We start from the raw sequence: 15,334 nt of genomic DNA on the forward strand, positions 1-15,334 counted from the left end.
CCAACCCAGCTCTCTGCTGTGGCCTGGGAAAGCAGCGGAAGATGGCCCAGGTCCTTGGGCCCCTGCACCTGCATGGGAGACCCAGAAGAAGCTCCTGGCTCCTGGGTTCAGATCTGCAGAGCTCTGGCCGTTGTGGCTATCTGGGGAGTTAAACAGTGGGTGGAAGACACCTCTCTCTCTCTCTCTCTCTCTCTCTCTCTCTCTCTCTCTCTGCCTTTCAAATAAATAAATAAATGTTTAAAAAAAAAAAGTAGGTGGACGGGTGTGGGACCCACATCGTTTCCGGTACCTGATCGGAGTCCTCTGCTCCCTGCTCGTGTGTGTCTGGGACGCAGCAATGATGCTCCAAGTGCTTGGGCCCCTGCCACCCATGTGAGAGACCCGGATGGAGCTGAGGCTCCGGCGTCAGCCTGGCCCAGCCCTGGCTGTAGGGGCCATTTGGGGCGTGAACCAGCAGGTGGAAGAATGTCTGTCTCACCTGTGTGTGCCCTAAGTTTACCTTTCAGATAAATCTTAACGGAGTGGGGGGGAGCAAAAGAAGAGAGTGACAGAAAATTCCAATTAACATGGAAGGGACTGGGACCTGGAAACCTGCGTCCCACCCCCAGGGGCCGAACGTCTGACGAGAGACGTGTTTGGGTAGTCTTGGTGATGTGGGACAGCTTAGATAGATAACAGAAAGTTCATGAGTGGAAGCCGCACCCCCTTTGCTCTGGGTTGCCATGTTCACCTACCTGTCAGTCAGGGGACCCCTCCCCAGGAGGAACCTCCTCTCACCCAGGACGTGGGGGTGGTGCCACGTGAACACTCCCCTTGTTCTGAGCACATACAAAGCTGGAAGAACAGAAGCTCGTGCCCTCCTCCACGTGGACTCAGGACGAGCCCAGCAGGTGTGATAATTCCCGTCCTTTGGCCCCACTCTCCCTTAAAAAGGCCCTAATGGGCCTGTGTGTTTTTCTCACTTTGTAAGGAAAGTTCAGCACACTGCATGCCGTGTTTGGGCCTCTATTTAGAATTCTTCTCTAAGTAGAGACAAGAGTTGGAAAATTAATTTAGGGACAACCTAGCCTATAACATCAGGGACTGACGTGGTAGTGGAGAGGACCCTGGGGTACACATCCAGCCCAGGGAGGTCCCCGTCCCCGGTCCCATCACCAGCATTGGTTCCTGCCGAAGCCACACGCTCCCCCACGGGGCACACACTGTGTGTCCCCACCTGACCCTGAGAGACACAGGTGGACCTGCAGGAACAGGAGCGTGGCACTCACAGGCCCGAAGACACCAGGGCACGAGAGAGCTGACGTGACGGGGGTCCTGGGCCAGGTCGCCCTGAGGAAGCTGGCAACAGTGAGCTCCAGCGTGAGGGACGGAGTCGCACCAGCGCTCATTGCTGAGGGTGCATTTACTTATCTATATGTACCTGTCTGTTTGGCAGAGCAACGGGAGGGAGACTGACCTTCCATCCGCTGATTCACTCCCCAAAGGGCCTCAACAGCCAGGTCTGGGCCAGGCGGGAGCCAGGAGCTCCATCCGGGCTCCTGTGTGGGTGGCGGCCATCGCCTGCTGCCTGCCGGCTGTGCTGGCACTTGGACTAGAGACCCTGGACAGGGGGAGCGGGCGGCGCAGTGGCACCACACCCGCCCTAGTCTCACCTGAGCATGTCCAGCCTGAGCCAGGTCCACCGAGCGTCTTGAGTGAGCACCCTAGCTTTCGTAATGGAAAGTTGGGACATGTAGAGAAAGGGAAAAGCCAGTTCTTACCGAGGGCAGTCTTGCCACCCTGTTTTCTGCGAATATGTGCTCTTGGTAAATGTCACTGTGTCCCGTGCCCCACGACTAACCCAAGCGCTCCCATGTATTGCAGGGTGCAGAGCCTGGTTTTAACAGACACTGTCATCTGGCTCTAATGTTTTACATAACGGTGTCCATTTTTGCATGGTCTCGCCCTCATCTTTTGCTGAAATACGTAAACATTTGTGAGGATACCTTGTTTGTTCCCCAGGGAGTGACAGTCTCGGGCGGGAGGTGGTGGTGGGTGGTGCCCGGGGCCGTGCACACTCTGCCCGCAGGGACCTCTTCGTTCTCAGCTCGGCGTCCCTCAAACCGGAAGGGACCACGGGCGATGAGAACGTCGCACGCTGGGCCCCAGGAGGAAGTGAGGGTGGCCAGAGGCTGTCTTGCTGCCCTTGTGCCTCAGGGCCCAGCTCGCTTGCTCTGCAGTGTTCTCTTCAGCTATGGGAGTGACTCAGTGACTCTGACAAAGGAATGTCAGAAAGACAGAAGACAGAGTTTCCAAGTGAGATCAATACAAATGAGAAAAAAGCGAGATTCCCATCATACAACAACTGTAGAAAGAGATGGGGCTGACGCCATGGCTCATTTGGTTAATCCTCCAACTGCAGTGCCGGCATCCCCTATGGGCACTGGGTTCTAGTCCCGGTTGCTCCTCTTCCAGGCCAGCTCTCTGCTGTGGCCCGGGAGGGCAGTGGAGGATGGCCCAAGTGCTTGGACCCTGCACCCCATGGGAGACCAGGAGAAGCACCTGGCTCCTGGCTTCAGATCGGCACAACTCCGGCTTCCCGCTCTGCTTCTTGGACAAGCGCCTGTTCCTCAGGAAGCTGGGGTCTGCCCACTGAGAGACTCGTATCTTGGGACTGGGCCTCCTTGGTGCCACTTGGAGGACGTGTCGTTTGTGGGTGGCTTTTGGACCTCACCATGTCTGCCCTGTAACCCGCAGCTCCCAAAGCTCCTGGGACCACCCAGCCTTTACACACCTGTGTTTGTTTTTCTTTAAAGATTTCTTTAGTTGCTTGAAAGAGTTACAGAGTGAGGGAGAGACAGGGAGAGAGATCGTCCATCTGTTGGCTCACTCCCCAAATGACTGCAACAGGCGGTACTGGGCCAGGCTGAAGCCAGGAGCCTGGAACTCCGTCCAGAGGTCCCACGTGGGTGCAGGGGCTGAGGCACTTGGGCCACTGCTGCTGCTTTCCATGTGCGTCAGCAGGGAGCCGGATCAGAAGTGGAGCAGCTGGGACTCGAACCTGTGCCCCTGTGAGAGGCCGGCGCCACAGGTGCTGGCTTTACCGGCTCTGCCACAGGGTCGGCCCCTAAATGACCTTTTCTAAATCTTCCAGGAGTGGTTCTGGGAACCCTTGCCGCCCTCACACGGAGTGCAATGCTGTTATTGGCATGTTTCATGGATTTCTTTGAAGCACTTAAACCACAAAGTTTTGTTTTTAGAAGGTTATGAAAAAGGAACCTTCTCACAAAAAAAGAACCAAAACTTTTACCTTCTAAGAGAGCAGATGTAAAAAAATAGTTGCAGGGCCGGCTTGTGGCTCAGTGTTGAGGCGCTGCTTGGGACGACGTCCCGTTCAGAGCGCCTAGGTTCCAGTTCTGGCCCCTTCGATTCAAGCTTCCTGTTAGCGCACACCCTGTTGGGCAGCAAATGATGCTCAGGTACTCGGGTCCCTGCCACTCCCATGGGAGACCAGATTGAGCTTCTGGCTGGTGCTGGCATGTCAGGAATGAACCAGCAGATGGGAGTCTCTGCCCCCCACCTCCTCTGCCTTTCAAATAAGACAAATACAGATTTTAAAGGTTCAGTCTGGTCCTTAAAGAGAAGTGTCCAAATGGCGTGGTTTGTTTTGCTCTGGTCTCCACTGTGCACACACACACACACGCACACACACACAGTTATAACCAGGCGCTGTTCTTTTTAACAATGGAATGCTGTCAACCGGATCCTGGGGGTGGTGGATTAACAATGGCTCCAGGACTCTAACAGGGCACACCGCAGGGCACCGTGCTCAGATGACACAGGAGGAAGAAGGGCAAGGGTGTGATGTGTGATGTAAGCCGTGGTTAGCCTGGCCACCTAGCAAAGGAGAGGTTAGGAGCAGGACAGAAACGTTAGTTAAGGACGACGGCTGAGGCTGTGGTCCCCACGTGACATCCTGGGCTGAAGAACTGAGGGCTCCTCGCCTGTTCATGTAGCAGCTGGAGCTACGCCAAAGGGCCCTACGTGTCCTTTTTTTTTACCTTTTAAAAAATATTGATTTTAAAGGCAGAGTGACACTGAGCGAGCACAAGAGCGAGCGAGCTTCCATCTGCTGGTTCACTCCACAAAGGATGCAGCTGTGAGGTCTGGGCCAGGCCCAAGCCCACCCTGGGCTCTCACATGCGTGACCCATTTTGGGTGTCCCATTCTGACAATGGTATACAGCCACGGACCTGGCAGCTGGATCAGGACCCAGGAGAGTTCCAGGGCCGGTCCCCTGGGCCACTTCCTGTCTCTGTGCACTTGCTTTTCCTGTTACCGATGCCCATGCAGATGGCAGCTCGTGCCGTGTGTGCTGCGTGCCTGGAGCCCGCTGTGCATCATGTATGAGGGAGTCCCCATCGAGCGTGCCACCTGTTCACTCCAGCGCTCTGGGCCTGCCCCGTCACCTGAGGTTCCTGGTTGTCTCAGAGAAAGCTGCTCTGAGCTGTGTCCAGGTCTTCCTGTGGATAGCCGGGTGTGTCTGCAGGCCGCTGTTACTACCCACACAGGTTTAGGGATTAGCAGTGTCACAGCATCTGGGCTACTGGACCACAGAGTGCGGATCTGTCCACGTGGGCAAACAGACTTTTCTTCCCGGGCACGGACAGCGTGTGTCTGTTTCTCCACAGCTTTCAGCTCTGTGCTCTTAGCCTCGTCACCTTGAAGCTCTAACAGCGGCCTCTGCCCACATGGTCACCTCGTCCTGAACTCTGCTCTGATGCCCATATTGGGCAAGCTTGGACACGTCCTGTTGTACCCTTCCTGCTGGTGCAGTGTTTGGGTCCCTGGCGCCCACATGGGAGACCCAGGTTGAGTCCAGGCTCTGTTCAGCCTGGCTCATTCCTGCTTTTGCATGCACTCAGGGAGTGGACCCGTGCATGGTGTTGTCTGCCTGTCAAATACATCAAAAGTGAAAACGCAGGACAAAAACGCCATGGTGCAAATAGAAGGCAACATAAAATGTCTCGATGTCTGGCACTCACTCGTGTGGGTTCTGAGAACGTTCTTTGGGTTGCAGAGTGTGGAGTCACATGTCCTGGGTCGAGGGTGACTTGGTCAGTAGAGGTGACGAATCTCAGTCTACACATCCAAATAATCCGACGAGAGCTGGCAGCACGCTGAGGCAGGGCGGCACGGGAAAGCGTGGCCCTCGTCTCATCTCGCCTGGCAGTACTTGGGTCAAGAATCGGCAGTGGGAAAACGTCGGTTACCACGTAAGGAAGCCCAGGCGGGCCCTTAGACGGTCCCAGCTGCGGCGGCTTTGCTGCTTCCTAGTTTGTAACTGTTTTTAGTTAAGAACGTCTTCACACAGAGGCTCTCTAGCAGTCCAGCAGGGGCAAGGGCCGTCCACGCCGTTACGGGGGTGTGACTGGGTCCCTGTGCTGGCCTGTCAGGCTGGTGGACACCCAATCACTCGATCAAGGCTGATGACCGCAGGCCCTTGGGCAGCGGGGAGGTCTCTGTCCAGCTCAGAGGGGACTGCTGAAGTGGCTGGTGGCAGCTGGCAGTGGGCAGGAGCTGTGGCGAAGACTCTCAGGCCGCGGACGTTACCCAAGAAGGCTTCGGATGCAAGAAGAGACCAAGTACACACTTAGCACATGCACACACACACGCACAGCGCGAGGCCACGGAGTGACCAGTCCTGCACTCAGCCCACTCCTGGGAGGTCGGCTGCACTATCTTCCTGATGTGAACACACACCGCAGCCCCTCCACACGCCACACCCGTGCGTCTCCATTCCTGCCACGGACAGCACCGGGGTGCTCCACAGCGGGCATCCCTGCAAACCCCAGACCGGGCTGCCCGGGCTGCCCGTCCTGCTCGGCTGTGGTGTCTCTGGAGGCAGCCTGTTCCCCGGGCCGCTGCCCGTGCCCCCGATACACTGACCTCCTCCACACCCGCGATGGGGCAACTGGGGTCTGTCCTGGCCTGCTCCACCCTGGGCAGGGCGTGTCCATTCCCTGATTCCCCAGGGCCCAGCAGCCCTGTCCTGACCACCCCACGGGACCCCTACTGGACACCCCTCCTGACTCGGCCCTCAGCTCTCTGGTCTGCCCTGCCGCGGCCCTGAGCAGCCCAGCTCTTCAGCCCGCAGCTCCCCTCACACGGTCACCATCACAACCAAACCCCAGCCCTGCCCTGTGTGGTGGGCCCCGGCCCGAGCAAGGTGGCCTCTGCCGTTCACACGGTCACTTCACCTTCGTGGCGGTGCCCTGCCTTGCAGGCGTACAGGGGACTGAGCGGCCCGCTCCTTCCGTCACGGCTCTCACGGCTTCTCCCTCTCCTTTCCTGTGCACCTGCCTCGCCAGCGACTCCCGGTGCCCGCCGACCCGTAACAAGCACTGAATGAGCAGCGGGCCGCGTCCCTGCTTCTGGCGCCCTGGGGACGGGGGGCACGGGCTGAAGAGGTACGAGGAGCGTGCCATTTGCATACCACAGAGTTTATTACTGCAATTTTAAGGCCTGTTAGACTATTCGAAGTCAGTCCACATAAATTACATGAACAATCTCCAGACACAGTGAACTTAAAATTGAAGAAGTAGAAATAGAAGTCTATCTGGTCTCTCCCAGACCACATATCAGAATTCATAAACAAAAATTTACAAATATAGAAATAATGAAGAATAAGGATTTAATATGGGAACCCAAAGGATGTCATATCCTAAACACGCATGTTTCAAAAATGGAGAATCTTTTAATAATTTACCACAAAATCAAATGATATAAACTTGGTGTATTCCAGAAAATATTGCTTTAAATACTTATACCATGATCAAGGTTCCTTTGGTAGCTTTTAATCAAAGTGAAACATGCGCTTATGTCAAACAGAAAGCACTCTGAAATGTGATCACAGTCACACACTGACACCCCCACGGAGCTTCCAGGGAGCTGCTGGGCCGCACACGCACGCGCACGCACACACGCCCACGCACACACACCCACACACACACGTAGCCAGATACCAACAAAAGCCTTTTAATCTTTGACAAAATAACTTCTGTTTCACAATGTCAAGACTTCAAGTCTCCTAGAAAACTTTAATAGTGGTAGAGCAGAGAACGAGGGCTGCCCCTGCACAGGACTGTAAAAACCAAACCTGACTTTATTATTATAGTAATCATACAAATACTGCAATTTAAAAAAATCAAACAGCAGTTTCCCCAATGCCAAAAACCAGGGACTGCTAGACTCAATCTTAGAATGAACACACCAGCACACTAGCCCCCAGGCCCTCACCGACAGCGCACGGAGCTGGGCGGGACTGAAGGTGCTGGCGGCCCCACGCCCAGCCCCCGGACCTCGCCTGAAGTTTCAGGAATCCAGTCAAAAAGCCTGAAACGTTTGGAAAAACAGAACACACAGGTGTGGGCTGCTGCGGCTGCATCACTGGTCGGCCGGTGGAACACGAGGGGGCGTGGCTTCAGGAACACCTCAGGCATCTTTAGAGCGAAATGCAGCATGTAGGGTCTTCTCGGCGCACTCGTGACCACACACACAGAACCAAAGCAAACGCAGCTCCTGCCCCAGGAACACGACCTTCTGAGGGCCGCCGTTAACCAACGTCTCAGTCTGCACAAAGCAATAGGAACAATTTAAATGCCTAAAAGAACCAGAGGGGGAAAAGATACTTATGCTGTCTGGAGACCCGAGCCCTGGGGGGACAGCCCAGAACCAGCGCTCTCCCGTCTCCTCCAGGGCCCACAGCTGGCTCCAGCAGAGTCCCGGAGCCGCGTGGAGGCGCCCATTGCTCTGGAGATACATTCTAGTGTTTCTCTAGCGCAGACACGGCTGACGTCATGCCACATAGTGGTACTGGTTCGGATTGTCTTTGTCTCTCTCCATATAGTCTCTGTCTATAAGAGATTCGATTCTCTTCTTCAAATCTCCAGGCTGAAAAAGCAAAGCAGAGTCCCCGATCAGTGGGGTGCCACACGTGCCGATACTCACACGTGACGCGATGGTGTCACAGAATCACTGCCAGTGCACACGCACCATGCACGCGTCCCTCTAACTGCACACCCAGGTAGCGCTCAGAGAATGCAGTTTCCTGCCTAAGAGAATCTCTGCCCTCAGAGGGTGGTGTCCCGGGGGAGCGGGAGCGCACACAGCCCCTGCCTTCAGCGGCGCGTGCACAGCAGGGGAGGCCCCACGCACCCAGGCGAGTGTGGGAGGACCACGCCCCTGGGCACTGGCTCTGTTACCACTCACTGACCACACTCACTGTCTCTGCACCACATGGTACCAACTCCAAGTGCCCCTGCCACCCACGCACCTCCCAGTCCACCACATTCGGAAGCACCTATGTGAGTGCACGAGCAAGGCTCTCCCTCCACAGGGAGTTTCCCACAGGCCACCGCTTCTGCAGTGACGGGCCACGCGGTTAAGACACAGTGGGAAACGCAGTTCCCTTAAAGGCAGAGCAGGAGCTCGGGCAGCTGCATGCCGGGCTGGCCACACAGCCCTGCGTTTGCTTGTCAGGCCTCTGGGCCGGCAGAGGAGAGCGGACACCGGCCCTGGCGTGGGGGAGGAGAGTAACAGCCGTGACAGTGTTTCACGCTGACGCACGTCACCTCTGCGGGCACAGGGCTCAAGCACTGGCTGCTGTCCCGCGGTGTCCCCAGGTCCCACAGCACAGGGCCGGGGGACTGCGAGCTGGTGGCAGGCAGAGCTCGTGACTCCCGGGCGGACCGCACACCTGCTGGGTCTCCTTCCTGCTTCCCTGCCTGCGTGTGTCCCACGTGCAGGGCAGTGACTGCCGGCGCTGGGGGTGCAGAGCTGAGACGCTCTGTGGCTGCCACCTGCAGATGAGGAGTTCTCACCGCCATCTCCTCACAACCCCGGAGCACCGCCGAGAAAAGTCTGCCCAGACACCCACGTCACATCCACTCTTGCTTCTTGAAATAGGAGCCAGTGGAACACGCCGGACAGAGCCCGGTCCCCAGCACGTCTGCACCAGCACACCGACTGAGGCCCCAGAACGGGGCCCCAGGACGGCTGCTGGCACAGCACCGCTCACCTTGACCGGAAACTTCAGCTGATTATACAACTCAGAAACCAGAAGGTTGTGACCCAGAGTCTTCCTCATCTTCATTATTCTGACGATGGCAGCATCAATCTGATACTGTCGATCTTGAAACACCCGCTCAGTGGTGCTGACCTGTTCCTCAACCTGGACAAAAACAAGAGGAGGAGAAAATGTATCTCAGCGTGATTTCAGAGGGTCGAGGTTCACGAGAAACGCGGAGAGAGGACAGACTCAAGATGAGTCCTGTTTTATTATGCGTTTTGAATTGTTCCCATAAAAGCTAGCTTTCTAGAATAGCAAATCTCTTAAACCAAAAGAAAGTAATTTATAAAATTCAAATTATTACAAATATGCAAAAATTTGGGGCTGGTGCTGTGGCATAGCAGGTTAAGCCGTCGCCTGCAGTGCCAGCTCCCATATGGATGCCAGTTCGAGTCTTGCTGCTCCACTTCTGATCCAGCTCTCTGCTGGGAGTGCAGTGGAGGATGGCCCAAGTCCTTGGGCCCCTGCACCTGCATGGGAGACCCGGAGGAAGCTCCTGGCTCCTGGCTTCAGATCAGCCTAGCTCCGGCCGTTGTGGCCAACTGGGGGGTGCCCAGTGGATGGAAGACTCTGTCTCTCTGCCTCTCCTTCTCTGAGTAACTCTTTCATATAAATAAATAAATCTTTAAAAAAAAAAACAACCCAAATATGCAACAATTCTACATATCATAGATTGCGCCTATCAGCACAACACAAAACAGAGCAAAGCGTAATGGCCGTGAGGATCTGTTCCGAAGACCGAGCTCTGCCCGGCGTCAGGAGCCCAGGGGTGTAGCTGCCAAGTCAGTGTGTAGCCAGCCTGGCCCAGCGGGGAAGCCATCGTCTAGTTACAATCGCTCTTGACTTAAACACACGATGAGGAGCAGTTCTTGGGAGCAGACAGCGAATACCACAAAGAGCTTTAACCTATGAGGGTCTGCAGCTGAAGTGAGGGTGGGGGGTTCAGGACGGGGCAGGCCCCAAGCCATCACACTGTCAAAGGAACCCTTCATCCAGAAGACAGGACAAGGAGAAAGCCTAGTTGCACTGCGTGTTCTTTTTGAGATTTATTTATTTGAAAGGCAGAGCTACAGAGGGAAAGAGGGGGAAAGGGAGGGAGGGAAGAAAAGAGAGAGACAGAGACACAGACATGGACGGATCTCCACCAGCTGGTGTACTCCCTAGGAGGCTGCAATGGCGCGAGCCAGGCGGTCTGAAGGCAGGAGCTGGGACTCTCCTGGTCTCCCACGTGGGTGCAGGACGTGGTTTAACCACTGCGTGCTGCATCACAGCACGGGCCCTGCACCGCTCCCACCTCACCTGGAGCAAAGTGCGGCTGGCAACTGCTGCTGGACAAGACTGAACGCTTCCCCAACAGGGACTTAGCCCGCGATTGTTTTTATTTTTTATACAGATTTATTTATTTATTTCAAAGTCAGAGTTACACAGAGAGAAGGAGAGGCAGAGAGAGAGAGAGAGAGAGAGAGAGAGAGAGAGAGAGAGAGAGAGAGAGAGAGAAAGGGCACAGCGAGCCCCAGGAGACGGCTGACCACCCTCTCCCCTTACAAGTCTGCAGCAGGGGCACACGACACGCCAGAGACCAGGTCACAGGGGGGCACAGATGACAGACACAGGACGTGAGAGAGGGGACACAGGACGTGAGAGAGAGGGCACAGGACGTGAGAGAGAGGGGACACAGGACGTGTGAGAGAAGGGATACAGACATAGGACATGTGAGAAGGGACACAGGACATGGGAGAGAGGACACAGGGCGTGGGAGAGGGGACACAGGACGTGTGAGAGAGGACACAGGACGTGAGAGAGGGGACACAGGACGTGAGAGGGGACACAGGATGTGTGAGAGGGGACACAGACATAGGACATGTGAGAAGGGACACAGGACATGGGAGAGAGGACACAGGGCGTGGGAGAGGGGACACAGGACGTGTGAGAGAGGACACAGGACGTGAGAGAGAGGACACAGGACGTGTGAGAGGGGACACAGGATGTGTGAGAGGGGACACAGACATAGGACATGTGAGAAGGGACACAGGACGTGGGAGAGAGGGCACAGGACGTGAGAGAGAGGGGACACAGACATAGGACATGTGAGAAGGGACACAGGACGTGGGAGAGAGGACACAGGGCGTGAGAGAGAGGGGACACAGGACGTGTGAGAGAGGACACAGGACGTGAGAGAGGGGACACAGGACATGTGAGAGGGGACACAGGATGTGTGAGAGGGGACACAGGATGTGTGAGAGAGGACACAGACATAGGACATGTGAGAAGGGACACAGGACGTGGGAGAGAGGACACAGGGCGTGGGAGAGGGGACACAGGATGTGTGAGAGAGGGGACACAGGACGTGAGAGAGAGGGCACAGACACAGGATGTGAGAGAGGGGACACAGGACATGTGAGAGGACACAGGGCGTGGGAGAGGGGACACAGGACATGTGAGAGAGGACACAGGACGTGAGAGAGGGGACACAGGATGTGAGAGAGGGGACACAGGACGTGTGAGAGGGGACACAGGACATGTGAGAGGAGACACAGGACGTGTGAGAGAGGACACAGGGCGTGGGAGAGGGGACACAGGACATGTGAGAGAGGGGACACAGGACATGTGAGAGAGGACACAGGACGTGAGAGAGGGGACACAGGACGTGTGAAAGAGGACACAGGGCGTGGGAGAGGGGACACAGGACATGTGAGAGAGGGCACAGACACAGGACGTGAGAGAGGGGACACAGGACGTGTGAGAGGGGACACAGGACGTGTGAGAGGGGACACAGGACGTGTGAGAGAGGACACAGACATAGGACATGTGAGAAGGGACACAGGACGTGGGAGAGAGGGCACAGACACAGGACGTGTGAGAGGGGACACAGGACATGTGAGAGAGGGCACAGACACAGGACGTGTGAGAGGGGAGACAGGACGTGTGAGAGGGGACACAGGACGTGAGAGAGAGGGCACAGACACAGGACATGTGAGAGGGGAGACAGGACGTGTGAGAGGGGACACAGGACATGTGAGAGAGGGGACACAGGACGTGTGAGAGAAGGGACACAGACACAGGACGTGTGAGAAGGGACACAGGACGTGTGAGAGAGGGCATAGACACAGGACGTGTGAGAGGGGACACAGGACGTGTGAGAGAGGGCACAGACACAGGACGTGTGAGAGGGGAGACAGGACGTGTGAGAGAGGGCACAGACACAGGACGTGTGAGAGGGGAGACAGGACGTGTGAGGGGGACACAGGACATGTGAGAGGGGACACAGGATGTGTGAGAGAGGGGACACAGGACGTGTGAGAGAAGGGACACAGACACAGGACGTGTGAGAGAGGGCATAGACACAGGACGTGTGAGAGGGGACACAGGACGTGTGAGAGAGGGCACAGACACAGGATGTGTGAGAGGGGACACAGGACGTGAGAGAGAGGGCAGACATAGGACATGTGAGAGAGGGCACAGACACAGGACGTATGAGAGAGGGCACAGACACAGGACGTGTGAGAGAGGGCACAGACACAGGACGTGAGAGAGGGGACACATGTGAGAGAGGGCACAGACACAGGACATGTGAGAGAAGGGACACAGGACGTGGGAGAGAGGGCACAGACACAGGACGTGGGAGAGGGGACACAGGACGTGTGAGAGAGGACACAGGACGTGTGAGAGGGGACACAGGACATGTGAGAGAGGGCACAGACACAGGACGTGTGAGAAGGGACACAGGACGTGTGAGAGAGGGCACAGACACAGGACGTGAGAGAGGGCACAGACACAGGACGTGTGAGAGGGGAGACAGGACGTGAGAGAGGGTTGACAGGACGTGTGAGAGGGGACACAGGACGTGAGAGAGAGGGCACAGACACAGGACGTGGGAGAGGGGACACAGGACGTGTGAGAGAGGACACAGGACGTGTGAGAGGGGACACAGGACATGTGAGAGAGGGCACAGACACAGGATGTGTGAGAGAGGGCACAGACACAGGACGTGTGAGGGGACACAGGATGTGTGAGAGGGGACACAGACACAGGATGTGTGAGAGGACAGGTCTCCCATGCGCCTGGCTTCTCACGGATGCTCCCCGACGTGTCGCGGTGGCCGCCGCCTGGCTGTCGCCCAGAGCTGTCCCCTTGGTGCTGCACTTGTGGGTTTGGATAAATGGGCAGCAGCGCACAGAGTGGGTCTCTGCCCTCACACCTGTCTGTGCTCTGCCTGCGCGTCTCCCTCTCCTCAGCCACCTGAGAGGTGGCACAGAGATGTGCACGTGTGTCTACATGTGTATGCACATGTGTACATATGAAGTGAACAGGGCAAAACGTTAAAAGTTGTTAAATTTTAAAGCTAAAAAATAAACAAAAAAGTAATTTCACAAGACATGTGAGTAAGATCAGTATTTGATCCATTCAATTTCTCATTTAAAAAAATTTTAAGTATGAATTCTGCTAATGAGAATGTGAATACTTGTCTATTAAAGAAAATCCAGTTTAACGGGTTTTGTAGGCCACATGTACCAAAAGGAAACCAAAACTTCTTGTCATTTCATATGACAAAGTAATTTCTCGAATATAAAACCACAATTATGAAACAGCTTTCCACACAAGAACCCGTTTCCTTCCCGTGTCCTGGCCAAGCCGGGGACCTCTAACCCCTGAACACGTCCCAGACGACCACTCACATGCCCGGTGCCACCGCCCAGTGTGCGCCTGTGACCTGCGTTTCTTCTCGGGTGAGCACACCCCTGCCCAGGGGAGCACGGCGGGGGCAGACACAGCGTCTACACAGAACCCAGCACTCCACAAGGCCCCTGCGCACACCCGTCTAGACTGGGTGTTTAGGAGGACAAGGCGGCAGCGGCAGTGGTCCCCACCCTTCTGGACTTGGGACCTGGCGACAATCACACAGACACGGCCCCGCCTGAGGCTGGGGCTCAGGGGCATCTGACGTGTGCAGCAGCGGGACCGGGTGCTGGGCTCTGGCAGCGCCGTGCACTGTGTGTGTGGCCTCCTGATCAGCAGGGACTACTGTGTCCTTGGACTGGCACTGCTGCTACGGCCAGAAAGCTCTCATCGGCTGTTTTAGGAGCAGTCTGGGAAGAAGTCACCCCGAGACCAATGCCTCCTGGGGAACAGCACAAGCCAGAAGACAAACTCTATACATACGGTTTCCTTCATCTGAATCTGATTGATCTTTATCCTGAACAACTTGTGCTTGAAGTCTGCATTGAAGAGGAACTTGTCTCCGTCTTCCACCTCCTTTCCCTTGGGGCTCTTCAGCAGCACCCGCGCTTTCCCGCACGCCAGCGACTGCAGCGTCCTTCGCAGCTCGCTCTCCTCTGGAGGGAAGCAGAGGCAGGAGGGGTCAGCATCAGACAGCAGGGGATCCTCTGGGGAGGGCAGTGGGCATCCCACATCCGAGGGCCTGGGGAGTCCCAGCTCCGCTTCCAATCCGGCTTCCTGCTGACGCGGCCCTGGGAGGCAGCAGTGAGGGTCCTGGCACCCTCGTGAGAGACCTGGAGTTCTGGGCTCCCGGCGCAGGCCTGGCCCCAGCTGGCTGTTGTGGGCATTTGGGGCGTGAGCCAGCAGCAGAGGATCACTGTTTGCCTCTCTTTGCTTTTCAAATAAAAACAAATACGCAGAAAAGAAATGATGCTACCCAGTGTGGCCAGCAGTGCCGCGGGCGGTGCACTCGTGGCATCGCCTACCTATGCCGGTGGCCATCTTTATCTCCTCGAAGCTGAAGCCGTCGCCCTCGTTGAACATGAGCAGCACGAGCGTCTGGAACAGGGACACCTGGAACTCCTTCTTGCCCTTCGAGAGAACAGAGCGTCACAGCTGAAGCTACGCCTGAGCCCACAACCTGCTCTGCTTTTTGCTCTCCAACTTTTTTTGAGGGGATGAACTTACTCGTCATACCAAATGAGAAGAAACTACATTACAGAATGTAAAATACAGTGATCATTAGGAATAGTCCTAGAAATCCTTCTCTTGGAGTTTGCAGTAAAAACCTTTCATCAGTTCTGCTGGCCTGGAAGGGAATGACGGTTGCCGGAAGCCGGCGCCCAGACGCAACGGCCCCTTCCCCTCCACTCTCGAGCACAGCGGGGTCCTCTCACTGAAGCCAGCACAAGGCCGAGGAGGCTCCGTGACAGCACAGGAAGGGAGGGGCAGCTGGCAAAAAACCTCGACACCTCTGTCCAACGACGGAACAGGGGCAGGTGCTCTGGG

General features: G+C 56.1%; 1 protein-coding gene across 1 annotated transcript in view; it reads right to left on the bottom strand.

Annotated features, from left to right (window-relative positions):
* Positions 1-7,001: 7,001 nt before the first annotated feature.
* Positions 7,002-15,334, bottom strand: part of CUL4A (cullin 4A) — a 43,044-nt gene continuing 34,711 nt past the window's right edge. Inside the window, exons 17-20 of the mRNA XM_062193912.1 lie at positions 14,812-14,917; positions 14,270-14,442; positions 9,059-9,211; positions 7,002-7,932 (exon numbers count right to left, since the gene is read on the bottom strand). Of these exons, the coding sequence (XP_062049896.1) occupies positions 7,837-7,932; positions 9,059-9,211; positions 14,270-14,442; positions 14,812-14,917 (528 nt within the window). The 3' untranslated portion in view covers positions 7,002-7,836. The remainder of the gene's footprint in view (positions 7,933-9,058; positions 9,212-14,269; positions 14,443-14,811; positions 14,918-15,334) is intronic.

This window comes from Lepus europaeus, chromosome 6 (assembly GCF_033115175.1).
Source record: "Lepus europaeus isolate LE1 chromosome 6, mLepTim1.pri, whole genome shotgun sequence".
In the NCBI taxonomy this organism is placed as follows: domain Eukaryota; kingdom Metazoa; phylum Chordata; class Mammalia; order Lagomorpha; family Leporidae; genus Lepus; species Lepus europaeus.